A 24,820-nucleotide genomic window follows, 5' to 3' on the forward strand; every position below is an offset into this window, starting at 1 on the left:
CCCTATCTCGGTAACACAAACCCATAAGTAGCCTTTATCGATAGGCAATTGAGACCGCCAAGCCGGGCACCAGCACGAACAACTTGTAGGATGGATCATTAAGCTCAATCTCTCGGGTGGACGATGGCTGGCTGCCAGTCAGCCACCCTGCATTTCAAGATTAGTCGCATTTCCAGATATGATATGCATTGCGGCTGGTGTTGAAGGTGTCATATGGATTTTCAAACTTGTAGAGACGTATCGATACAATATCTGTGTTGGAGAGTTTGGTACTTAGAGTCGAGTATGATGAATTCATCTATTTGACTTAAGAGAGTAATTAGTTCAGCTACGCTTGCCAATCCGTAACAGTTTCTCTTTTACAACCATCCAAAGATAAGAGACATAGAAGGGGAAAAAACCCCCCCTTCCGTAGAGAACATTTCCCCGAAAGAAAACGAACAAAATCCCCCAATAGCGAATTTGAGAGTAACTGCTGCCCACTTTCCAATATAGAAGAAAGAAATACGAATACACTATGCGGAACCGCATTTACTCGTTGACAATCATGATAGTGGATTTTCATTCTTTTTTTTTTTCTCTTCTTCGTCTTCTCTCTCTCTGACTTGACGCTTGTCTAAAACCAAGTTACCTACCATCGGGCTCCATAGAAAGACATAGAGAGATAGATAGGCAAGCCCGAGCCTCACGGGGTCCATCGATTCGCCACAGACAAGATCGGCCACCAGCCACCGATCCCTCGTCTTCTCTCCCATATATCAGTAACTAATTATATAGAACGGGAAAAAAAAAGAATATAATTCGAGCAAAGAAAAGTACTAAACTGCAACTAGAAGGCCAGTTTCAACCGTTGAACAAGGGTCGAGGAAAAAGGAAGGGGTTGGTGGAGGAGGTAGTCGATGTCTTGCATCAATTTTGTACAGAGAAAAGACAAATCAAGAGAGAGTGAAAACTGGACCCCGACAGGGTTCGGTAACTTCCTAGATCCAAGTTTTCAGTGGGGGGAGGGGGGGAGGGTTTGATGTGTGCAAGAATATAAAAATCAAATGCAGGTACACAGTGGTGCGTTGTATCCCTTGCTTTAGATGAGATCTTTGGCTAGGTACTCTACAAAAAGGTGCGGGGTATAAGGCTTGAGGAAGGTTGGAAGGTTAATTATTTGAGAGTTTGTCTTTTGTAGGTGAAAATTTTGCATTAAATTAAGTTAAATTAATTCTCCTAAGGTTTGAGTCGGGTTAACTGATGGTAGGGAGTAAGTAGTACATAGTAGGGAGGAGGGATGAGTAGAGATAGTGCCGTTTTGGGAAATAATGCAAGACATAATTATACCTACTATAGTAGCAAGTGTTATGCGTCCCAAAACAGGATTGTCTGGGTTCCTGATCAGGTTATATTATGGGACTTCCAACTGGAGTATGAAGACAGCATATCAAAATCTCGAGCAGCAGGTTTTGCCTCGCAGGTTCTTCAGACTCGATAAGGTGGCGTCCTCCTAAGAGGCGGTTGCGGGGTACAGAGTACATGCAGCATATGCACCAGGTGACCGGGTCCTTGACTTGCTTTGTGCTGTATTGCTTTTTTTTCCCTTCCACGATGGAGTAGATGATACCCTATATCGCGGGCAGGCGTAACAACCCTTTGTAGGGAAGTACCGTTTCGAGGAGGGAGCGCAAGGGGAGCAAGAGAAGCAGACCAATGGCAAAGGTTACTGATAACGAAATCGGATGCAGTTTCCTCTCGTTCAATGCTCTCCAGCCTCCCAGGAAGAATTTAATTCACTTTGGCCCTGCCGCGCAAGGGGCGCTTGTACAGTTACTGCAGTATGACCTCAATCGTGAAATGCCGACTGCGTTGCACGTGGAACTTCACCACTTGCCTAGCGTATCTGCTCAGGCACCGTCGTCGCATTATCGCTAGATAGGTAGTTATCTCGGTTGGTCTTAATCCACTCGCTGGTGGCAACGGTGAGAAGGACAAAAGGACATTGGGAAAGTCGGAAGCGCGCGGCCATGATTGGGCGACGCGCTAGACGCGCACGCGACACGTGCTGAAACGCGGGAGTGACGCGAATTCCCAAAGAGGATAAATTGGCTCAACGAGCGGATCGCGAACAAGTCGAAACGGCTCAGTCGACGATGACCGTCAGGGGTGTTTTCCAAGTCTCAGGGCCGACAAGTCTTGAAGTCTCTGGAACCGGCCATTATTATTACGCATGCTAAGAGTCATGATGCATTATTCATCCTCCCCATTGATTGTGCTGCTCAATTGCCGTCACGAGCATCGGATGCAATGGAAGGATGCTGCTGCGCGAGTCGCACGGGTGGCTGGGGTCTAATGGAGTCATGGACAGAAAGGAGGGGATACTAGCACCAAGACGGCAAGGTCGACAGTACGAGTAGAGAAGATGTCTTGCATGATGGGCCGGAGACTTCTCAATGCCATAATGGTAGCACGAAATGGGCTCCTCGAGGTGCTCGAGATCCCTTTCTTCCTTACAGGAGGGGGAGGGGGCGGGGGATTATCCAAGAATACTCTAATACTCTGCAGCAAGGAACAGCCACATCGGGCTTTTCCTTTCTGTACTGTCAGAACGTCTATCTAGGAGATAGTTCAGGGAGGAGAGAGGGATGACCTCAGAGCGCGTAACTTTCTTTCTGAGCGGACAGACATTGTGTCCTGAGGCAGGACCAAAAGTGTGGATGATCCTCATGTCATGGAGCTTTAGACCGGTCCCTGCAGGCTATCGATGGACGTTGCAGCGCGCACAGCCCATCTCGTCCTCTAATGGCACTGCACCGTTGTTGAGCTGCTATTTGACCGGCGGTCTCGTAGAACAGTTCGAAGGCCTTCGTCGACCCGGCTGCTCAGTCACCAGACCCCGAGGAAATGACCCCTGTTAGTTACTCGTGTCTCTATCTAGACTATGGTATGGTAAGTATACGAATGAGCAGCTCGATTGGAGGATTGGTATCGTTCCAGCTGCTTCTGTCGTCAGCGGGTGTGCAAGGTACATTGCAAGAGAAGGGGAAAGCAACCCTGTGATCCTCGTGGTATCCAGCATCCTCGCAGACACCTTGCAGTCACTGCATGGGGCAACGAGCACGCCCTTGATCTCTTCTCTTTCTTGTCTCCCGGGGCGATCCCAGAGGAAGCTTGTCTCAGTACAAACGCAGCGCTGGGCTGTCCGGTGCCAGCGGCAACCGGCACGCGGCGGAGAAGAGGCTAAGAGTAAGAGGTCACTTTAGCTGGACGAGCTGCTAGGGGCACGGTCTCATCGATATCGTCAAGGAGGGGGATCCACAAGCTTGTCGTTGTTGTCTGAGTTTTAGTTCTGGTGGCCGTCTGGAGACTGGCGCAAACCGCTGGCTGCGAACGGGTTCTCCCACTGGCGTCCGTTCCCGGAACCGAGCGCTGCCCCTGCTAAAATTGGCCCTTCTCGCCGTTCTCCCACTCCTCCCCCGTTCCCATCTCTCCCCGCGAAAACCACCCATTGCGCGACCGCCATCTTCACTGCGTCCATCCCACCACAGCGTGGTCGCATCGTCCGGAGATTGTCGATATCGAAGCGCACGTCCTCACTCTATCGATCTACCGAATTTTACCATACAGAAACCGTCAATCGCCGTCGAGAACCGCTCCGGCGCATAGTCTCCCGCAGCAAGCTGTGGCCTGCGCACAACAGCCCAGCAGTTCTCCATCACATAGCAACACATAAACTATCAACCTGAAAGCGGAATTCATCAGAATTCATTCACACAAGATGCTTCTCCCGTCTGCGCTTCCCTGCGACCCCCGAAAGTACTCGGCCCGGTCGCGTTTTGCGGCCAGTCGCCTGTTCTCGCCTACACCTCCGCCGTCCGACGATGGCTTCTCAGCAAGCAACGGCCTCCTGGGAACCTGTCGCGCACTACAATCTCTTCTTAACAACGTCTCTCCCTCGCCATCACCGCGACGTGCCAGACCAGAGCGTCTTCAAAGCCCACTGCACGTCAAGCCGCCGACTCGGACCCAACCACAGAGGGTCGTCAAGCGACAATCGACACCACCCCGCGGTGTGAACAAGAGAAGAAGAGACTGCTACGAGGATGGCGATACTGAGATGGCCGATGTATCCCCTCGCGATCAATTCTCAACACCCAAGCGCCAAAGGTGTGCTCCGCTCGACCTTCCTCTGGGTCTTGCGACCTCTGACTTCCACTCTCTCGGATCCATCACCGTCAGACCATCAGCACCAGTCCCTCCCGTGACAAAAACAGAGAACAACGGGGCCACTCCTGATCCAGACACTGCGATTCCCTCGATTGAGATATCAGACTGCAGTTCCAATCCCACCTCGGACTGGAGTGCGGAAGATGACCGGAGATTGGTGGAACTAGTCCTCGAGAAGTTCCAGCTCTCCCAGCGAGACTGGGATGAGTGCGCGCGCCGCATGGGAAAGGATAACGACACTGTCGGACGACGATGGCAGGCCCTGGTCGGAGAGGGCAACGTCGGTCTTCGACGCGGAAGGCGCATGGTCCGCCGACCCATTGACGAGAACTGGCGGTAAACTGGCTCTACCGTTCTCGAACGAAATGACTTATTACTCCCGGATCAGGCGTTATATTCAGATCTTGCCTCTCCTAGGCTTTTCAGGACTTATTATGGTCTTCAAGTGTACAATTATTGGGACATACGGAAAAAGGCTTGGTGGCTACCGGCGTTTCTGTGACACTCGGGGTTTTGGCCTTGGGCGGTATATCTTTCTTCTTTCTTTTTGCAGCATAATTCCCCGGATACTTGGACATGTCTAATCTTCTTTTATTTTCTCTCTGTTGTTGAGCTGGACATTTGGATTGGGACGAATTCCCACTGTAATAACTACGTTGGACTGCTTTTTGTTTTTCTTCTCTTCCATTCTCTTCATGTGTTAACAATCTTGCTGAGATGATACTTAATGCGACATCACGGATAGTCATTCTATCGCAGTTGAATTGACAATTGATCAATTGAATTTAAATTTGAACTTGATCTTGACTCCTTATCGAATCCACTCTCGAAGAGTTCTAATTGTAATCAATCACCATCGCTGCCATTGAAAGATATCACCACATTATTCCTTCTCTCGCAATCGTCATCGGCGGAGTAGAGTAGTTCATCTGCCACCACCCCAACCCCCTGTCAGTGGTCACGGTTGTTATCAGACTTTCCCCATGATAGACTACTATCTATCCGTAAAATCAAATGAAACCTGAAAGAGAAAGCGGACGGGAGTTCGACCGGTCCGCATTTAGTGGGCCTCAGCAGTCAGAACTTTACTCTGTCTGTCTTTAGCACTGCTGTGGCAGCCCAAACTAGTGAACTTAATCGCCGCGTTACCTGGGCAATATACCTAATCTAATTAAACACACACCCGGTTTCGTCTGATCCATATAATTTACATATATGATGTTTGTTTGTTTGTTATTATTATTGATTTATTATTATTTATCGAGCAACAGGATCCGTTTATGGATTGATTGATTGATCGATTGGCCTCTCTGCATATGTAGCTTGGAAGATCACTTAGTTATGCGATCGATCGATGTTCGAGCCTGGATTAGATAGGATACTCAAAACTAGCGGTGAGCTTTTTTTTCTTGCTTGTTGTGGAGATCCTGGGGTGGTGTCTTTCTTTTTTGATCCGTTGGACCGGTCCGGTGTCTCAGGATGGATAATGTTGCAGGAAGCTATAGATATGCATAAATTCTGAGGTAATAATAATAGGCTCTTGTAGATGGAGTTGGGATTGGGTTATTTGAGATATTTTTGCATGTGAGGTTTAAAGCCGCATTGTTGATCACGGGAAAACATACAGTATATGGCTAGCTGACTAGGTAGTAAGATACGTAACTAGATATAGGTAAAATAAACCTCCACTGGGAAACTAGTACCCGGAAGCAGATCGGTGCAGGTATACCTATGTCTTTTTAGCAGGAAATGCTTACAAGGCAGTGCCAGTCTAGATGATTGGAATTGTTTTTCAATTTTAGGACAGTGCAGACAGCGTGAGGATGGCCTGGATGTAGCGTTCTAGTAACTACTCACTTTGAACTTAACTTGCCTTGTATAACTACAGCAAGAGACAAGGTATGATAAGGGGGAGATATATAAGCAAAATTTCCAATCTGTGCGGTTAATATTATTCGTCTATTATATCTACATACAAAAGACCAAGTACTGGAATTAAAATATCATGTGTGATTTCGACAAGTGAAACTGTTTTAAAATCTCCAGCTCTTTTCTAGTCTTTTACGGTATAACTAGCACATTGTAACATAGAGAAGACGCTTAATACTAAATATTCCCCGTAAATAGATACTCTATAGGAATATAATAACGTAATTCCTTATTAACCTGATTACCCGCCCGACCTGATCAGTGCCGTATTATATATAAAAGAGCCTCTTTTTAGACCTAAATATCTCAACAACTAACTACCTAGAGATTATAAGAATGAATATATATGAAATATATATTGTTTAGAATATATCTGCTTAATTTTATTTACTTAGATATAAGTCTTCTCAAGATATTTTAAAGGTAATATATTTATTAAAATTACAATTGTAATTTATATTACCTAAATAACTAAGAATTTTTAGAATCTGAGACTTTATTATATATAAATATATTATTATAAGAAGCTACATATTAATTATTATATTTATTAGGTTTGTGGTTGTTGAGATATTTAGGTCTGAAAAGAGGCTCTTTTATATGTAATACGGCACTGATTAGGTCGGGCGGGTAATTAGGTCGGTAGGGAATTACGTTAGTATTTACTCGTGCCAGCTGCCTAATAATAAAAGTTAACTTTTATCTATAACATGAAATAACTGTAGATATTAGGAGATTTGTGCTGTTAAATTCTGCCAGTCTATCTCTATTATTAATCCTTTTCAATAATAATAATATAAGGGCGTTGTCAATATTTGCTACCTTGAATAGGGCCGACAAGAATTCAGGAGCCGCATTAACTAACTAGTGTGAATTATAATTCACGAGAGTAATTCAATGTTTTCCCTGAGACTACGTAAGGCCTGAAGTCCTTAGCATGCTAGTAAAGTTTCCATGCTTCGTTTCAACAACACAGACTGCCTTGAATCCGAATTTGGAGTATAGTCGTATACTAGTAGGAGAGGATAAAACAAGGGCGTCTAGTGCATTCTAATCAACATTATCACAGAAAATCTTCATCAGCATGGACCTAACACCTTGACGTTGGTGATTTGGATCCACAGCCATGAAAGTGATTTCTAACGTAGAAGGTCAGCAAGGCCCGGGAAAATCCAAGTCGACTGATGGTTTACGGCATATTCCATTGCCTTGACAGTGGGCGGGGGTGGGGAGGGTTGTGGTGTCCATCGTGAGGGTTGTTGTTGTGGATGAGGAGGTTGGAGAGGATGATAGTGGGTGGGCTCGTAATGGTTAGATGAGTACAGGGACCACTACAGGGGCGGCGATAATAAAAACACCACTATTATTCATCAGTCTGGAGTAACGTAATTCCCGACCGACCTGATCACCCGCCTGACCTGATTACCCCAAACACCTAGATGAAATACTGTCCGATTTTACTACCTAAATAGCAGTGTAATTTAACAATATTTTATTGCTATATTAATTAGGACATCTAACTTTAGTATAGCCCCTAATATTATAATTTAAATATATCAGTGGTACCCGCTGGCGCAGTTATATAGTTAAATTACCTAATCCCTCTATAGTGCTAGTAAGAGTTTTATTGGCTTTATTATTCTTCTATATAAGAGCTTAATCTTTTTTAATACTTAAACCCTATATAACACCTATTTAATAATTAGATTATTACTTTTTTTGCTGGAGTTCTTTATTAGTTAGATATAAATTCTGATTCTTATATATTATAAGGGTTTTTTTATTTATTAGGTATTTATATTATTAAATAAAATAATCTAGGACTAGCTGATTAGCAGATAGAGGATTTTAGGTTTATTTTTTAAATAAGCCTTAAAGTATAGTCCTATACTTCTCTAAATCTTTATAATTCTATAATATTTTAGATAGAGAAACTATAGAAGCAGTTAATTAGCTTTTTAGTAATATAGGAGTAGTTAGTTAAATAGTAAACTGTCTAAATATTTCTTCTAGGTTAAAAGGGATTAAACCAGTTATTTTAAATCTGCTTTTAATAGTATCTAAAATAAATATTTAGGCGCGAGCTCTAGGATAAATACTTAGGAAGTTAAGCTTATTAATATAATTAAACCCCTAACAGTATTTATCCTGAACTAAGCAATTATATACTCCTTTTAAAGGCCTAAAACAGTTAATATCTAAAGGTTAATAGAAAGCTAATAAATATAATAATATATAGACTAAAATAATATTATATTTATTATATATCTTATTAAATTTTAGGATTAAATAATTGCTGTGCCCGTTTAAAATAAGAAATAAATATTATTTAATCTTTTAATAAGCTATCTAAGATATAAAAACCTTTTTAAGCTAATATAATCTAATCTGGTCTATAGTCTAGCTATTATTGCTAATTTTAATTCTCTAGTCTTTTAGTATATTAAGATCCTTATATTAGCCTTAAATATAGGTTTTGCCTTTAAAAATAATATATGGTAATATTGCCTAGCCTGTAGAGTTAATATATTTAATTAATATAATCTATTCGCGATTATCTAGTTAGGTAACTTAATGCTTTTTATAATATTTAGTTTATATTATTACCTTAATAGTAGCAGTAAGGCCTATTATATATCTAGTTTTATTAAAGTTATAGATATTTTTATTTATAATTCTATATTTTATTCTAGTTATTTAAATAGTATTAAAATAGGGTTTAATAATCTTTAGGTCTTTATATTTAGCTTACTAATAGAAGTATTATTTAGAATAAATACTTTTTAGTTTAGGGCGATATTTAATAAATATAGATATTTAGTTTTTCCCTAGCTAAATCCCGCTATTTTAACCTATAAGAAGACTGTCTATCTCTTAGATTTACGCAGGCTAAGGACTTAATCCCTATGAATCTATAGATAGTATTTATTATATAAATAATTTCTGCTATGTTTTGTTCAATTTAGATATATTATTAGGGATATTATAATAAAATTAATATTCTTAAAGTCTTATCTGAAGGGTTATATAAGGAATATTAAAAATTGATACTGCCTTTTATATAGAGGGAATTTAATTTTTTTTTAAAGCTTTAATTATTAATAAGACCCTCCCCTCTTACTCAGTATGATTTTTTAATAAAATAGGCTTTTTTAGTAGTATAGTGGGTGATTAAATAAAACTGATTTAATAATCGCGAGGGAAGCTTATAGGGTGATCAGGTCGGGCGGGTGATCAGATCGGTCGGGAATTACGTTACTGCAGGCTTAACAGTCTAAATCAGAACTAGAATCGCCCATTTATGTAGACCATAGTTGATCTAGCGCTTGAATCGTCATTCGGCGTGGACTCTTCCGCCTGTCTATCCCGTGGTAGTCTCTTGCTGACCGCCGCTCGCGTGCACCGTTTCGATTCCATGGCAGCTTCTCTTCGTTCCAATCATTCGCCTTGCCTCTTTTGATCATCAGGAGTTTTCAGTAGCTCCATTCATCTGTTTCAAGATATTCGATAATTGGCCTGGACTGGGTTTTCTTTTGCCAATCGCTTATACGATCGACCTTTAGGGCCAGCATCAGATGATAACCGGCGTCTAAAATCAATTCCATGAAATCAATTCCTATCGAGTCCATCTCCTTATTGAAACATATTCACTTCGGGGTTCACGTCGAAGAAGTCCATAGAAATGGGTTGTCCGCTGACCCAATCATCCAAAATATCAAAAACGTCCGAGGGACCCAGCCCATCAGTGGGGTCTTGTCCTTGGGTTGGCTGGAATACTCCAGGGCGTAATATAGACTGGCCTGGTGTGTCCATCAAGCGTAGGCAATCATTCCGCTGATTATAAAAGCCTAACGGCGAGCTCCTGGGCCTGGACAATTCTTTTGCCAGTCGAACAAATGCGCTGCATATCTGAAAAAGACGTTCTGCTGCTTTGGACGCCACTCGCGCATTTTGCAAGGTGCTGAGGACATCCTCCAGAAGCTTGACATCTTCAGGATTATGTGCTCCTATCGCATGCAGAAAAGTAACAATAAAAGGAGTGAAGGATGAAAATAAAAGAATGCTGGATATGTCAGCTGGGGAAGAACATGAAGAGGGAGAGTTAGGTGCTGACAAATTGACATAGTCGATATCCGACAAGAGTCTCGTCTCCTGATATTGAGGAAGGCATCGCAGGTGTGACTGCAAGCTCAGACGTGCTGCATGGAAACATTGTGAATTGATCTGTACTGCCCCCCCCGGACCTGGCGACGCACGAAAAAGTGCTGTCAAAGTAGAGTAAAACATTATGTCCCAGTTTCCCCGAGACAGGTGAAATACTTGTGGGTTATTTACACCACTCGAGTTGATCTGCAAATAAATGTCAGTCACCATGTAACTAGCCAACCATGTGAATTAATCCGACATGATTTACTTCTTCAAGTTCAATACGCCATTGCTCTAGGAGAGAGGAAAGACGACTAATATCTGCTGACCGTTCGGACAGTGATTTCTTCAGTCCCGTCGCGGAGTACAGGGCAGTATAGATCTGGCCCTGGAGGCTCGCTAGTTTGATACCCAAGATGAAAGATTCATCCCATGGCCGTAAAGTGGGATCAGATGAAGCTTCAGGGTAACCTGTATCGATGTCAAAGTCCTGAATACGCGAAGCCCGCCCCAGCAAAAGAGATATGTTCTTGTCAAAGGCATATACCGTCCAAAATAAGCGACGGATATTGTCAGAACTTTCGGCTCTGGGTTCTTGGTAAGTAATTTCGCGGTGATAACCGAGTGTTTGGCAGTGAGTGGCGGCCGAAGAGATCAGGGTGCAATAGAGGAAAGGTTTGGCTTCTTCCTGTGCCTTGATAGCCTGGGAAACGACGTTAATAATTGTCCGTTTGCATTTTCCTTTGCCAAAGCGAGTTTATTATTACCCCCATTACCAGGGCCAAAACATTTTCAAAACATGGTACTGCTAGGATGTCGTATGTTTCAAGCCCAGATATTAAATTTCGGTCACACTGAGCTAGATGGGCTTTGAAGTCAAACTCTTCACAGAGTGGGTCCTTCAATGCCATGTACTCCTTGAGTAGAAAATAAAGAATTCCGTGCATGCTTGTTAATTGGCCGACAGTGACGGACGTCATTGGAAAGTAGACGTTCTGGCATAGTCGCTCGACAAATGCTAGATCACTAACAGCATAGGATGAGAGAAACAGCGGGCGGCGGGCTGCAAATATTAGTCTTCTCAAGGCCTGCAACTCCGACTATTTGGACACATGCATACTTTTGAATCGTTGTAGGATGCCAATGACCAATGCCACCGGCAAAAGTTTCACTGCTGGCATCGATTGCAAAGCAGAGTTGCCAAAAGAATGATGATACCTTGAAGGTGATTCTCGAAGAAGACTTTGCAAATGATCCAAAGACTCTTTGATGTTTGACTCATCTCTCGGATCATTAGACTCGGCAGTCATTTCAACGGCTTTACTGGCTTGGAAGGACTGGAAGCTAAAGGAAGAACCACCTTCAAATAGCTGATTCTCCCCAGCTGATGGGGAAGCTCTGACCTCGAGTTCACTCGTGCTTCTTTCCAGTCTGGGCGAAGTTGTCTGTGGTTCCCCGGCAGTATGGGAATTGGCAAACCGGGCCTCGAGGCTTCTTAGGCGCTTTTCGAGACGTGATACATGTGACTCCCTGATAAAGTTGATAATAAGCTTCGCTTTTAATCGAGTTTGGCTCTCAGATTTACTTACAGATGCTTGATTCGATCAGACCTGGGTCGACTTTCTGGCTTGTCGCAGGAATTTTGACAAGCAATACCAGATGTGCGGCAATGGGAGCATGGGACCGTACGATCACATCGAATCTTGGGTTGGCTTTAATTTTACGCGTGTTCATCAAATTGCCTTACAAGGAGATGCCTCACCTTGCGAATCCTACATCCTTCACACTGAGGCGAGCGTTAGTCTAGTTTTCAAGCAATGGGGCATCGGGGTATTACCGCTCGGGGGATAGAGGCGAGTCGCTGTTGCCTCGCTTCAATTGTCTCCTCTGTGTTCATTTCGGAGTGTCGGTAATGGACACATGAGTTTTCAATGATAACTAATAACTAGATAACCGTTTAAATTGTTTTCGAGGAAGAAGAGATGGGGCGGGCATCCGGGCCCGCGGGGCCGGATCTCCGAATCTACGAAGCTCCGCGATCCCGGCCGATGTTAACGTACAGTACAGTCAAATCCCATAAGTTTAACACAGGGCAGCCGATAAAATGTCTCAATTAATGTTCCATGGGGACTCATTTTTGCCAAATACTGCTACCTGGAGCAGTTACTACTTCTTTGGAGTAAACCCTTGATCATTTTTCCTTTATCAGGCTCAGCATTTCTGTCCGGATTGACACTCTCTGTCACCGCCAACATGTCGGTCAGTGTACTACCTATACCTTTCATCTGAGTTTATCAATCGGCCACTTACCATGCCATGAAACATTAGATTCCATCAGGGTGTGTTACAATTCACAAGATCCTCATACTGAGAACCCTATATTAATCTCCAACAATAGCGTTGATGTACCGAACGAATGTGTTGCCGCTTTCAAGGAGCTCCTATATAAAAGAGGCGCCGACAAACTTGCCTTTGTGATTTACAAAATCTCCGACGACAAAAGATCCATCGTTGTGGAGGAAAGCTCTTCTGAAAAGAGCTATGAAGTATTCCTCCAAAAGCTCACTTCGTCTGTTGACCATGAAGGAAAACGTGCACCTCGTTATGCAGTATACGACGTGGAGTATGACCTGAACAACGACGGTCGAAGGTATATTATGATTTTGGGTGGCTTCTCAGAGTACTACGGGATCATCTTTAACCAATTATCTCTAGAGCAACCACGGTCTTTATCAGTTGGGTACCCGAGGAAACATCTACCATGGTAAATCCACTTAAAACCCCAGTATTCCATTACTATCAGTGCCATCTGACCCAATTTCCAGTTTCGCATGTTATATGCCGCTACCAAGGAGCAACTCCGAAGAGCGCTTGATGTCAAGGTTTCAATTCACGCAGATCATCCATCGGATATAGAATGGAAGACGGTCTTGAGAGAAGCTAGTGGAGGGCGAGTTCGAGTCTAGGTTTTGATCGGTGCTATTAACAGCTCCCAACTTTCATTTTCAGCCATTCTTATCTGCATAATGGTCCCTGGCAAAATTCTGCTATCACTTGCACGGCCTTCACTCGTATTCTCTTTGGTACTGTAAATAATTTCACTGATAGCTAAGGATGATGTACTGTACCATGACTACTTATTCTAGGCTTGGCGTTGGTCAGTGGATCGGGCCCACGGATCCGCGGGAGCGTATCCTCCTTTCTAAGACTGGCCTGTTGCAACCAGAGGTCGAGTATACATACATACGAGCTCGAACTGGGTCCGGATATGGTCCCTCGTCCAGGAGATTCCGAAGTAGAATGCTTCAGTCTTTACACGGTTGATGAAGTACTTGAGGCTTTGAATCAGCCACTTTTTAAGCCAAATAGTGCGATAGTTGTGGTTGAGTTCCTCGTTCAATATGGAATCTTGACTGAGGAGAATGAATCGGAATATTCCGAAATCGTATCACACCTATATCGCAAACTTGAATTTCCTATTTCGATTCAAACGTCTGTGTGAAAATAACTTTGTACGATATGGGACGTACTATTCGATGGACTGACTACATATTGTTTTTATCTTACATGTTCAGCTTCTTACCATCCTCATCGTCCACACCAACTGAAAGAAGGGTCTGCCACATAGGGTCCCTTTCTAGAGCATCCATATGATCACTCCGCAACATAACCATTATCTCGAGCATTTCCTGAGGCACACCCCGCTGGCGAGGCAGAATAAGAGCAACCCCATCTGCTTCCATAGAAGGCAACCTCACGAACTTCGGCCTCCCAATCCCGTCACCAAAATCCATTTCATACAGCCCAAGGTCAGCCCAGCTTGTGATCGTAAAATCACGGGATCTAAAGAGATCCCAACCCACAAAGAGAGACTTAGTGCAGTCCTCCATAAGATCAATTAGGCGGTATACCTCCGCGATATGACGCGAATTAATCTCGAAATGTGATTGGGATCGGGTAATTTGATCGCAGATCTTAGCAAGCGACCTCACAGGGGCTTCGTCAGATGCAGCTAAGGTACCGGCTGGAAGCTTCGAAAGAGCGTAAAACACTGCGTTTCCAAAAAATGGAGATCGGAGGGTCGAGAAGCTTTCGCCAATTCGCTGCCGGCCATTCACTGCCGTTGCCAATTGAGTTGTCTCATTTTCAAGAGATGGGTTGGATTGCATTCGTACCCGGGTGACTGTGGTCCAGATAAGTGCGCATATCACGGTATTTGTGGTCAGAGCTGTCGATGTATACCTGCGCATAAGCTCCTTTAGAATATCAATCCAGTGTATCGAAATCGCAAAAAGCTTGCATCTGCACGACGGGAAATTCTCTGGTAGAGCGGGTGGTGTTTTCGAGTATTCAGGGTGCAGAGAAAACAGATCTTCAGACGACATAGCTGAGGTCGCTTGGAGGTCAAATGACAACGCTTCTGAGAGCCGTTCGGATCTATTCTGCGACGAACTTGAGAAAGTGAACCTTGGGTCGGCGACATTTCGAGACCACAGTCGTATAATCTCTGACAATCCAGTCCCGTCGACAGCGTTGTGATGAAGGCAGACACACAAACCCACGCCTTGATCCGCGAAGCCAAAGACGCTCGCAGCGAAAACAGGAGCACCCGTCGCGAAGAGAGCATCGTCTATCATGCTTGGAACTGGCCATACGTCTGATGGAATTGCCTCTATGGGCATTCTGTGAGACGATGCCCATCTGTATGTATTTGCTATAGTCCCTTTGACGATAAGAGTTGGCGTATTGTTCGCATCCCATCGGATCTCGAGAGAAGACGGCTTTTCTGGAGTTGCTGGTCTTGGAAAGACTTGTCCAGATAACCATCGAACTTGTTTTGAAAGTCTATCAAGACCACCTTGGAGGCTTTGAGTGATTTGTAACCTCGAGCCTGTTGGTCCAAAAACCAAAAGAACCCTAATATAGGTTCTAGGCATGGGCAAATCTAGCGGCGCCAGTCGCTCAACATGGGTAGAATCGTTCATTGTTTTCGATGAGAATACTCAAAGACCAAAAATTGACATCACTGATAACCGAGACTTTATATTAAGGGATGAAGAGCATGGGAAGACTTCACTAATAATCTTCGGCTGCCTGGGCCCGCGGCCCCGTGGTCTCGGAGATGCGGGTGGCTACTTCAGAGATTGCAAAACAAAAAGCGGACAACAATAGCTGAACAGAGAGAAGAATCGGTGGAGCTCAGCCTAAGAGAATCTTTACCAGAGCCAAGACAACTTAGCAAGGTATAACTGGCTAGAGCAGCTACAGGAGGCACCTGTATAAGACAAAGACGTATATTAGCTACAAGGCAGAACATGAACACTTTTTGTCAGGAGAAAAGCAATGTGGACTGGAGCCACAATCTACCCGATTGCTCTTCAAAATGGTCTTTATGTTTCGTTAAGAGATATCAGAATACAGCTCATACCCGGAGCAGATATTCCGTACAGCTTGACGTAGACGATGAGACGAGACGATTTGACAAAACCGATACGTTCATAATTGTCCAACGCGATGTATAAGCTAAATAGAAAATTGGTGGGTCATCATGCCGATTGACGAAACTCGACGAATAGTTAGTGGAATGGGCTCATGACAACAAGATCAAAGTCCATCTTGACGGCGCTAGGATATGGGAAGCTACCGCCTCTGGAGCGGGATCTTCGCCTGAATACTGCAGTCTTTTACACAGCACAAGCCTTCGCTTTGTTTCTCAAAGGGCCTAGGTGCCCCGATTGGTAGCATGGTCGTGGGTTCAGAAGAGTTCATCGAGCAGGCCCGTTGGTTTCGTGAATAAATTGGGTGAGGCATCCGTCAGCCTGGAGTACTATTATCTACAGCCGCCGGAGTGGCCATGGCTCTAATGGAGAAGGAGGAAAAACTGGAGGCTACCTATGACAAAGCCCAAATGGTTGCTGATATGTGTACCTCCAGAGGAGGAAGACTGACACTACTTGTGCGGACAAATACCTATGGTCTGGTTAAGTCTGGCATAAGCTAGGCTGGGGCCCAATGATGTGTCTGAGGCTGCAGCAGAGAATGGTTACCAACTGAGAGGTTGTGGTATTGTAATTCACTATTGTAAGAACCTCCAATCCTTTGTTGAGTGGAAATGAAGATGCGGTTGATCACCAGGTGGAAAATATCGATGATTGAGAGACAGCCAGATATTTGTACTGACAGAAAAAAAAAGGCAGCCGGACAGAAGATTCCTCACATCTATATACCTAAGTATATAGAAAGTGGTTAACGTCATAAATGCCAGTTCTCCATGGTATATATACAGCAATTTACTTATTGCCTCCAAGATCAATGTCTTGCATGCATGAATCAAGTAAGAATAAATTCTGATTCATTAGCACTAAATAAATGAAGCCATCTAAGGTAACATTCGAGATTGGGGCGCGGCCGGAGTCCGTACGGAGCAGTATTAGGGCACAATCTCGTATCAGCCTATCGTCAAGTGCCCGATAACCACGAGGTTACATCTATAAGATAAACTAGCCAGCAAACATATACTTGCCCCCTTCCAGAAGCAACTAATTCTAAGTCGATCATTTGTTATGAAACTAGACGCCAATTGATAACGAGGATCGCGACTTGCATACCCTTTTTAGTCACTTTTTTCACTTTTCAAGACTGGGCAGTTCCCTGCATGTCGGCGAGCTCAAATTGCAACGGGAGATCGTTCCAGGCTATTCTATAGCAATGATTGGTAGCATTCTAGAGATTCTTTAGATAACGCAGCTGCCCAGAAACTAATTAATCCTCGATATGCTATCTTTTCTATTATGGATCCTGCTATCGAATATACGTCCGTCCCGCCCTTGTCGGGGTACGAAGTTTAAAAGAGGAAGTGGTCGTCCCTCGGCTGATACCAACTACAACGTTCTTTCGCGTCCACATTACCATCTAATGACCTCTTAAATACTGGATGTTCAGGGAAAGAAATGATCTTTTATATCCTCCTCTGCCTCGCCGCCACCCAAGGCACACACGCCTGGGGTGTTCTCGGCCACGCGACAGTCGCATACATTGCCCAGAACTACGTCAACAGCGAAGTCGCAAGTTGGGCTCAAGGTGTCCTCAGCAATACGAATGACTCGTATCTAGCTGACATCGCCTCATGGGCAGATGAGTACCGACTAACTTCGGCGGGCGCCTGGTCAGCACCTCTGCACTACATAGATGCCCAGGATAATCCCCCCTCCAGCTGCAATGTCGATTATAACCGCGACTGCGGATCTTCTGGCTGTTCGGTCAGTGCCATAGCAAACTATACACAGCGCGTTGGTGACGGGAGGTTGTCAAGCGAGCATACTGCTGAGGCATTGAAGTTTATCGTGCATTTTGTTGGCGATATAACGCAGCCGTTACACGATGAAGCGTACGAGGTTGGCGGTAACGAGATCAAGGTTACATACCAGGGTTATAGCGATAACCTTCACGCGGACTGGGACACGTACATGCCTGAGACGTTGATTGGGGGCAGCAGCCTGAGCGATGCGAAAACCTGGGCTGATCAGTTGATTAAAGAAATCGACTCTGGCAACTATGCGAGCCAGAAGGCTAGCTGGATTGATGGCGACGATGTCAAGGACGCACAAACCACGGCGGCGCGGTGGGCTAGCGATGGAAACTCTTATGTGTGCACTGTGGTAATGCCAAATGGTGCCGCAGCGCTTGAAAAGGGCGATTTGTACCCGACCTACTACAACAGCGCCATCGGTACCATCGAGCTTCAGATAGCTAAGGGTGGCTACCGCCTGGCCAATTGGCTGAATATGGTCTATACTTCAGAGATTGCAAGCAAAAAGCGGGCAACGATAGCTGAGCGGAGAGAGGAATCGGTGGAGCTCAGCCCAAGAGATTTGTCACCAGAGCCAAGACAACTTAGCAAGGTACAACTGGCTAGAGCAGCTATGGGAGGCAGTTGTGGGTGTGAGAAGCATAGATGAAAGCCATGCTCCTTATAAGACAAAGCCGTATATTAGCTACAAGGCAGAACATAAACACTATCTTGTCAGGAGGAAGCATGAGTCCCATTATCGAGTACCTCGAGCTGAGTTGAGCAGTTGTCAGAAAATGTCAGTTTTGTTTCCTAGAAAGCTTACTTGTCCAAACCAGAATTTCTCGTTCGTGTATATGGTATCAAGGCTCAATGACAGTAACGGAGAGGGCCAAAGATTAGAAACAAAGGTATGAGTATGAAGTCGCATTATTTATGTACCGAGAGCCGCTACCCATGTGCAATCTATTCTCCATTTAACTTTGTGGATATCAAACATGCTGTGCGACAAAAGAGGTAAAGCAGTAGAACCCAACGGATGGCATACAAGAAACGCCAGGCAATGAAAACCTCCCTAAGTCCGAATAATCCCGGACATTGACTCAAGTGATAGAAGATATTGAAGATAGTGGAAGACCTGTTCCAAAATGCGCCTTCCTGCTCACAGACAAGTCTTCACCACTACTGGGGCGAAGTGCAGTCTCCATCTTGACCAACTTCGAAGAGATGGTGGGACGGAGTCGGACGGTGGCCTTGTTGGCTGCTGATAATGGTGCTGTGCGCACAACTAATGATTTCTGTATCACCAAAGACGATGCCATATCGTCCGTACGCGGTACGCAGGTTCGGAAATTCTTAGAATCTGTTTCAATGGTGTCAGTAAGTACCTAGAGCGAAGATGCTTCCTCTACATACCTTATCTCATAACTTCCCGCCCTGGTCATATATCGCACCCATTTAACACTGCTGTAGTTACTCTTCTCAAATACTTTCAGGTACCTCACTAGCAGCCCGCTGCTGGTAAACATAAGCAAACTAAAAGACAAGCTGAGAGGCGGTCGGCTCCAGGCCTTCTGATGAGTCATGCTTGTCAGTGTAGCTTCTGCCGTGAGTACATATTCGCTCTGCCCTGAAAAACGCGGGATCTTCCACACAATATTGTTATGTTCCGGCTCATACTTGGCTCTACCTTGGCTTGTTCGCTCAGTAATCTTGGCTGTGTTGAGCGGTGTCGGAATCCGCACGACGACATTGGTCGCGAAAAGCTTGGCCCCGTAGTTTGCCTTGATGGCGACACTGTATTCAACCTTTGTCGTACCAATCTCTCGCACGATAGGGTGGACCTTGAATGGGAGGTTGACATTCTCCGTTGCTCGATAACGCATGAGCTCGAACTCTCCATCAGGTGGAACGAAGGAAATAGTTCGATCCGCATCGAAACGACCCAGCTTCACACACTGGTGGAACTGACAATCTTCGAGGGTAACGGATCCTGCCGCAGCGCGTGTGGCTTTCGTCCCATCACTGTCCAGCAAGAGCCGGTCGTTGAGTCCAAACTTGCACTCTGGAGTTCCGGACAGATATGCACGCATGACGATCTGTCCGTTGACGTCGGCGCGCAGGACCGTTCCCGTGGCGGACATCAGGAGATTGACGTCCTCGATCACGTCGACAAAGGCTTCATTCTTCCTGTATTTGATATCTGATCTTCGCCATGACAGCGCTCCGGTAGCTTGCATAGTAATCCGACTCGAATCGGCGGGAGAATTGGCGATGGCAGACTTGACGCCCTCTGTGGTGATGTACATCTTCAAGGTGTCCGTTTCCGTGTTCTGGGGGTATCCAAAATCGAGGATTTCTGGAATAGAACAAATAAACCGTCAGCTGCTAATCAAGCACAGAGAATCAGGAGCGATCTGCAGGGGAGGAAAGGCACGGTAGCGCGTAAATACCATCTAGCAATTCATAAACCAGGACAAAATTATTCTTCACAGCCTCCTCATCGAACTTGCCAAAGTAGCCTTTCCCCAGCATGATCAACCGATATAGGAACTCGAACACAAGCGCAGCATTGGCATTGCTCTTCGTTACCGCCACCAAGTAGATATTCTCGTGCTTCACATGGCTGAAGGTGGTCGATCCGAGTGTCAGGATAGGAGAGCGCACCTGCGCATTGGAGATGACCTGGATGCGGAAGATATCCGCTAAACGCGGGCGGCAGTCATTGCGGAAGGCACGGAAGATGAGATTCTCCCCCTTCTGGTTGAATATCAGGATTCCGGAGAGCATCTTTGAGGAGGCTGAATCGAGATGCTCGTCGCGGGATTAGGAGCTGTTCATAGCTTGGGGGTGGGATGGGGGTTAATTCCGGACTGGCTTATTCGGGGTTAAGCTTAATCGGGCTTGTAATGTTACCGTCTGGTAAGTTACGCTGCACTCTCCTGCGGAGTATATAATACGTATCTACAGTACAACTCTCTATACATGCATACATGGGCTAATTCACATACAATTCACCGTGTAGCCTGTTCTAAAATGATCTTTCTTTTGGTGAATATATATAGGTAGATATGTAATCGATGATCATCCGCTCTTCATGCGTAACTATTCTACAACTGACTTGACATACTGTACATTGCTGCATATGGGGAAGCCCCCAGCTAGATCGAAGCTTCAACTTAAGCTGGACCAAAGAAAATCCCATTCAAATCAATGTTCAAACGTCTTTCTCTATCACTGTGCCTCTTAAGTCCATTTGTAAGGGCATATTCGCCTGTACAAGTATAAAACAATGTGTGAGGACATTAAATACAAAAATAGCCCACGGTATGTTCCTAAAGCAAGCTTAGAGCTCCCCATCATGCTGCATAAAAAGATCCCCACCTTGATCTCCATTTATATGTATAGATGATAACTGCGGTAGCAGTGTACCAAGGACATCAACTGGGAATGAAAAGGAAATAAGCTCATGTCGTGTAAAGGCAACAAAGAATATGGTGCCAGAAATAACTATAGTACAGCCCCAGAAACCGAAACGAACAATGGTATCACATCACATGAATCAAATGGTGAGACCTGGATATCACAGTAGCACTCGAAAAAAAGTTTTCCATAGAACAAAGGATCGTCAGAATTAAAATCGCTCAGACCATGTGCATAACATCTTAGTTTGTGTCAAGACATTGACAAGAAAGAAATCGAAACGGCCCAAGAATGGCCGTCAGCGGTGGCAGTACTGAGAAGGACAGCAGGAATCAGGTAGGACTCTTCCGATCAGCTACTACCTGGCATGGGGGTCGACAGGCCCTAACCCGCTGCTGGTTCTGGTCCCGGACAACGAGGGCGCATCAGTGACAATACCAACCTTCGGATCCGGAATTTGGATGTCCAACGACATATATGCCGTCCTTCGAAGGGGCCATATTCGTACGCCTTCTTTCGCACCCACTTCCCGGTTCCAGTTCTCCAGCCAATCCTCGAGGTGCCGCAGATGGCTTTTAATACCAGTAGCTCCTAAATCATCCCACACCCAGCCTGTCAGGAGACCCATCGCGCCGTCGAACCAATTGCGGAGGTTGTAGGGATCGAAAGCTTTGATGAGCTCCGAATTGACCTTGGAAATGACGCTGCGAAACTCCTGTTCTGACAGCAAAGGATCGAGGATCTCCGGATACAGGTTGGAAAATGTCGGGGCCAAGTCACCCTTCACCATCCAGTCCCGTCGTATGCGGATGATTCGTGTCGCGAGATATTCATCCGAAGCAATTGGTACGTGAGGATTCAGATGTGGAAAGCAAGGATGTGCTGGACCCCACGCCAGTTCCTCTCCTGGATCTCCTTCTCCGGTCGTACCACCGCCTGAAGTATGGTTCCCTGTAGGAGACGGTAGAGACGCGAACGTCTGTGACCGCAGGGAGACTTGTGACTGGACATGGCGAGGCTGCGCGACTCTGACATCTTCGGGACCTCTCCCTCCATCCTGTCTCAGGTGCAGTGGTTCTGGTCGCCCTGGAAGGTCGTTCTCTTGCCTGTTGGCACTGGTCTGCGCTGTCATCTCTTCCCTGACAGTTTCTTCCCAGTTTCCGCTCCTTCTGTGTCCAGGGGGCAAGCCAATGCTCGTCCGTCCACTCTCGCTCTCGCAAATACTGCGTTCCACGGCCAAGCTGCTTGGGCTGGGATTCTGTCTGCTGCGACGTTGCTCTGGGATCGTCAGCAGGGGGTAAGCGTCGCGATGGGCTTCAATCGGAAGATGTTCATCAGACGGTTGTTGTTGTGGACGTGGGATGGCGACTGGTGTTGTGCGGGGCACGTAGTTGATAGGATTCCAGAGTCGGGATGCGGGCTGTCGAGCAACAGCAGACTGGGACCCGAGTCGAATGGCACCGAACAGAGAATATCGTCCGTCTTCTTCTTGCCCTCTTCGACGTGACGTGCCTATCGCCCTCGGAGGCGAAGGAGAGTTATATGGCACCTGGATGCGCGGCCGTACCGTCGACGACGGCTCCACGTCCTGTGGCGGGTTTAGATCACGTCGAGAAGTGGTTCCTTCCACCGGCTGCGATGATAGAGACGCAGGCTGCGCGCTGGAAGACGCCGTGGTTGGAGATGGAGATATGGAGGAGGAAGAAAAAGACGGTGTTGGTGAAGATGGAGCGGCGACGAGGCGGTGATTGGCGAGCCGGAAAGGGGCAACGGGCAGGTAAGGGTCGCCTCTCTAGCGGACTCTACGCCCATCCCGCGACATCGATGGAGGCGTGATCTATCGGAATCGATTCTCTCTCTCTGCTGCCCTCTTTCTCTCTCTTGCGTAGCAGACAGTCGAGGTTTCAGGTCGAGGTCACTAGAGGCAACAGCCCGGAGGTCGCGTCTGGATTAAAAAGAAACCCAGGAAAACACCCCCATCGAGGACCTACAGCCCATGACGACAGGCTCTTCAGATTATCACCCGCTCTTCCATGCGTGTGGAGACGCCGCAGAGGTTCTTCGTTGGACAGTCACTTTGCTGTTCGCTGGCTCCAGGCTAGTTCATGGTCGATTATAGAAGACTGCTAAGAAGGACGATCCAAGGGCCGGATTCCCGCCTGTTCTACGGTGCGCCACGATCCTGCATCGCCCAGTTCTGGATGCCCTAGATGGACCTAAATATGGCAATCTATGCGGTGCACACACAGAGCAACAAGTCTTTTGTGATGCAGCTGATCCGACATCCTACCCTACGCTTGTGTCTACCCGAATGAGGGACATGTATCTATTCGCCCAGACCGCTTGTTTGGAGGCTTTCTTTTCTATAGAAAGTTAGAAACCCTCCCGCTGTGTCCATTCTGCGGTCAAAGTCGAAGCCTCAACCAGTCTGGAGGCAGGGATACAGGAAGATATACGAGGACGCGGTCACCAACCGGTCAAACGAGGCGGAAGACCGGGGGGAATCGACCATGTCTGCTTCGATCCACGAGCCCAGAGGACGATAAGCAAACCAAAGACGGGAGAAGAAGTCCTAGTCTGTGGATAAAAGCATGTAATAAAGTAGCAACCTGAGTCACTGACCTCATTCTGTCACTCCCGCCAGTAACTAACGGTTTCCGCTGGACAGGGTTCAGTATTATTATTACTTTTTATTCCGAAGCATCTCTTACTGTCGGCTGACACGTCCCAGTGCCCCTTTTTCTCAGATACACACCACTGTCTGATCGTCTCTCTCAAAATCCGATTATCACCTCCCACATGAGGTTCAGCAGGTATTATCGAGAGCAGACATTTCACAGAAAACAGATCATAGAAAGTCGCAAGAATTGACTTCTCTACTACTCTTGAACGGTTCGCAGTAGCCCAGTCCAGGGCTGAGCAGGTCCCATTCTTTCGGAACACCAGGGAGACTAAGAAACATCTGGGCTTATCTACTAGAAAACTCCAAAGTACGCTATTTATTATTCATTTTTATTATTATTGTTGTTCTTTCACCCCGTTGGACCCTGGCCCTGAAAGCTCCGCGACGGCAACAACAGGACAATCCCAGATCAGCCTTATTTGCGAACTATTTACTTCGCGCAAGTGAGTCAAGGAAAAAAGGAGTAATCTCGCAGACGATCTGCCTTAAGTGGGTAAACCCAGCATCTCTCCAGTGGAGTTCATTCAGGCACCGAGGATCCGGCTCCAAGGATCGCGATTTTAGCTTTCGCCAGTTTCCGTCGATTGCCCTGGGACTTGCCTCCACAATTAGTTAACTACATAGGCTAAACTTTATGGTGTTTTCCTGCCCAGATCAGGATCAGGGGGCGCAAGGCGATATTATTATTTTCGGGGACCCCCATGACTTCATCGTGGCGGAATATAGCGCCCTCAGCGAATTATACCCGAGGATCTATGACATCGCACCGTTGGGAAAATGCCAGAATCCTGGTCAAAAAAAAAAATAAAATAAAATAAAAACCATCACTTCCTGGCTTGTGATAGATGCTCTCATTATATTAAGTATATGGTACATATATACATGTATGGTATGCTTCATAACGTTCAAGCAAAGGCGGGAAGGCCCCTTTGTAGTCCGGACACAGAAACACGGCACTTCCCAGCTCAAATAACTATAAATGACGGCACCTCCCATGGAACAGCTACCTATATACTTTTTACCCCTGTACTCTAGTCTCGGGAGCCCGCAGATGACGATCAAGGGCTTAATATTTCCCGAATCGAAGAAGAATTCCCCCGAGGGACGGAATATGGAATACGGAATAATAGCACAAGACGGTC

General features: G+C 45.8%; 7 protein-coding genes across 7 annotated transcripts; 3 read left to right on the forward strand and 4 right to left on the reverse strand.

Annotated features, from left to right (window-relative positions):
- The first annotated feature begins 3,625 nt into the window (after positions 1-3,625).
- On the forward strand, positions 3,626-4,590 carry C8Q69DRAFT_234500 (hypothetical protein). Its single transcript, XM_028626428.1, has one exon. The coding sequence runs from the start codon at positions 3,761-3,763 to the stop codon at positions 4,547-4,549; it is 789 nt and encodes a 262-aa protein (XP_028485797.1). The 5' UTR covers positions 3,626-3,760; the 3' UTR covers positions 4,550-4,590.
- Positions 4,591-9,771: 5,181 nt separating this feature from the next.
- Positions 9,772-12,181, reverse strand: C8Q69DRAFT_486194 (hypothetical protein; the record flags this gene model as incomplete). The annotated part of the gene is made up of 7 exons (XM_028631884.1): positions 9,772-10,201; positions 10,253-10,488; positions 10,553-10,987; positions 11,052-11,347; positions 11,405-11,814; positions 11,874-11,986; positions 12,122-12,181. The coding sequence occupies 7 exons, from the start codon at positions 12,179-12,181 to the stop codon at positions 9,772-9,774; spliced, it is 1,980 nt and encodes a 659-aa protein (XP_028485798.1).
- A 79-nt stretch (positions 12,182-12,260) lies between these two features.
- On the forward strand, positions 12,261-13,431 carry C8Q69DRAFT_464201 (cofilin, actophorin). Its single transcript, XM_028630401.1, has 5 exons — positions 12,261-12,543; positions 12,613-12,623; positions 12,683-12,934; positions 13,000-13,048; positions 13,110-13,431. The coding sequence occupies exons 1-5, from the start codon at positions 12,538-12,540 to the stop codon at positions 13,248-13,250; spliced, it is 459 nt and encodes a 152-aa protein (XP_028485799.1). The 5' UTR covers positions 12,261-12,537; the 3' UTR covers positions 13,251-13,431.
- Positions 13,432-13,847: 416 nt separating this feature from the next.
- Positions 13,848-15,269, reverse strand: C8Q69DRAFT_491353 (transferase family-domain-containing protein; the record flags this gene model as incomplete). Its single annotated transcript, XM_028632143.1, has 1 exon — positions 13,848-15,269. One exon carries the CDS (start codon positions 15,267-15,269, stop codon positions 13,848-13,850), a length of 1,422 nt encoding a protein of 473 aa, XP_028485800.1.
- Positions 15,270-17,063: 1,794 nt separating this feature from the next.
- Positions 17,064-18,462, forward strand: C8Q69DRAFT_464206 (putative nuclease PA3). The gene has a single exon (XM_028630402.1). The coding sequence runs from the start codon at positions 17,235-17,237 to the stop codon at positions 18,240-18,242; it is 1,008 nt and encodes a 335-aa protein (XP_028485801.1). The 5' UTR covers positions 17,064-17,234; the 3' UTR covers positions 18,243-18,462.
- Positions 18,463-20,420, reverse strand: C8Q69DRAFT_464208 (adaptor complexes medium subunit family). Its single transcript, XM_028630403.1, has 3 exons — positions 20,026-20,420; positions 18,989-19,931; positions 18,463-18,935 (listed from the first exon to the last, which is right to left on the reverse strand). Exons 1-3 carry the CDS (start codon positions 20,360-20,362, stop codon positions 18,929-18,931), a joined length of 1,287 nt encoding a protein of 428 aa, XP_028485802.1. The 5' UTR covers positions 20,363-20,420; the 3' UTR covers positions 18,463-18,928.
- Positions 20,421-21,353: 933 nt separating this feature from the next.
- C8Q69DRAFT_400725 (Golgin subfamily A member 7/ERF4 family-domain-containing protein) lies at positions 21,354-22,433 on the reverse strand (the record flags this gene model as incomplete). The annotated part of the gene is made up of 1 exon (XM_028627897.1): positions 21,354-22,433. A coding segment is annotated over one exon (1,080 nt), but the record flags the coding sequence as incomplete, so codon positions are not given.
- Positions 22,434-24,820: the final 2,387 nt, after the last annotated feature.

This window comes from Paecilomyces variotii, assembly GCF_004022145.1.
Source record: "Paecilomyces variotii strain CBS 101075 chromosome Unknown C8Q69scaffold_4, whole genome shotgun sequence".
NCBI classification, from domain to species: domain Eukaryota; kingdom Fungi; phylum Ascomycota; class Eurotiomycetes; order Eurotiales; family Thermoascaceae; genus Paecilomyces; species Paecilomyces variotii.

Excerpts from the sequence above, each read along its gene's own strand:
- C8Q69DRAFT_234500 (XM_028626428.1), top strand. The coding sequence starts at position 3,761 with ATGCTTCTCCCGTCTGCGCTTCCCTGCGACCCCCGAAAGTACTCGGCC.
- C8Q69DRAFT_464201 (XM_028630401.1), top strand. Across the intron at positions 12,935-12,999 it reads CTGAACAACGACGGTCGAAG|AGCAACCACGGTCTTTATCA; the intron begins GTATATTATGAT and ends AATTATCTCTAG. Across the intron at positions 13,049-13,109 it reads CCGAGGAAACATCTACCATG|TTTCGCATGTTATATGCCGC; the intron begins GTAAATCCACTT and ends CCCAATTTCCAG.
- C8Q69DRAFT_464208 (XM_028630403.1), bottom strand. The coding sequence starts at position 20,362 with ATGCTCTCCGGAATCCTGATATTCAACCAGAAGGGGGAGAATCTCATC. Across the intron at positions 19,932-20,025 it reads GGTTTATGAATTGCTAGATG|AAATCCTCGATTTTGGATAC; the intron begins GTATTTACGCGC and ends GTTCTATTCCAG.
- C8Q69DRAFT_464206 (XM_028630402.1), top strand. The coding sequence starts at position 17,235 with ATGATCTTTTATATCCTCCTCTGCCTCGCCGCCACCCAAGGCACACAC.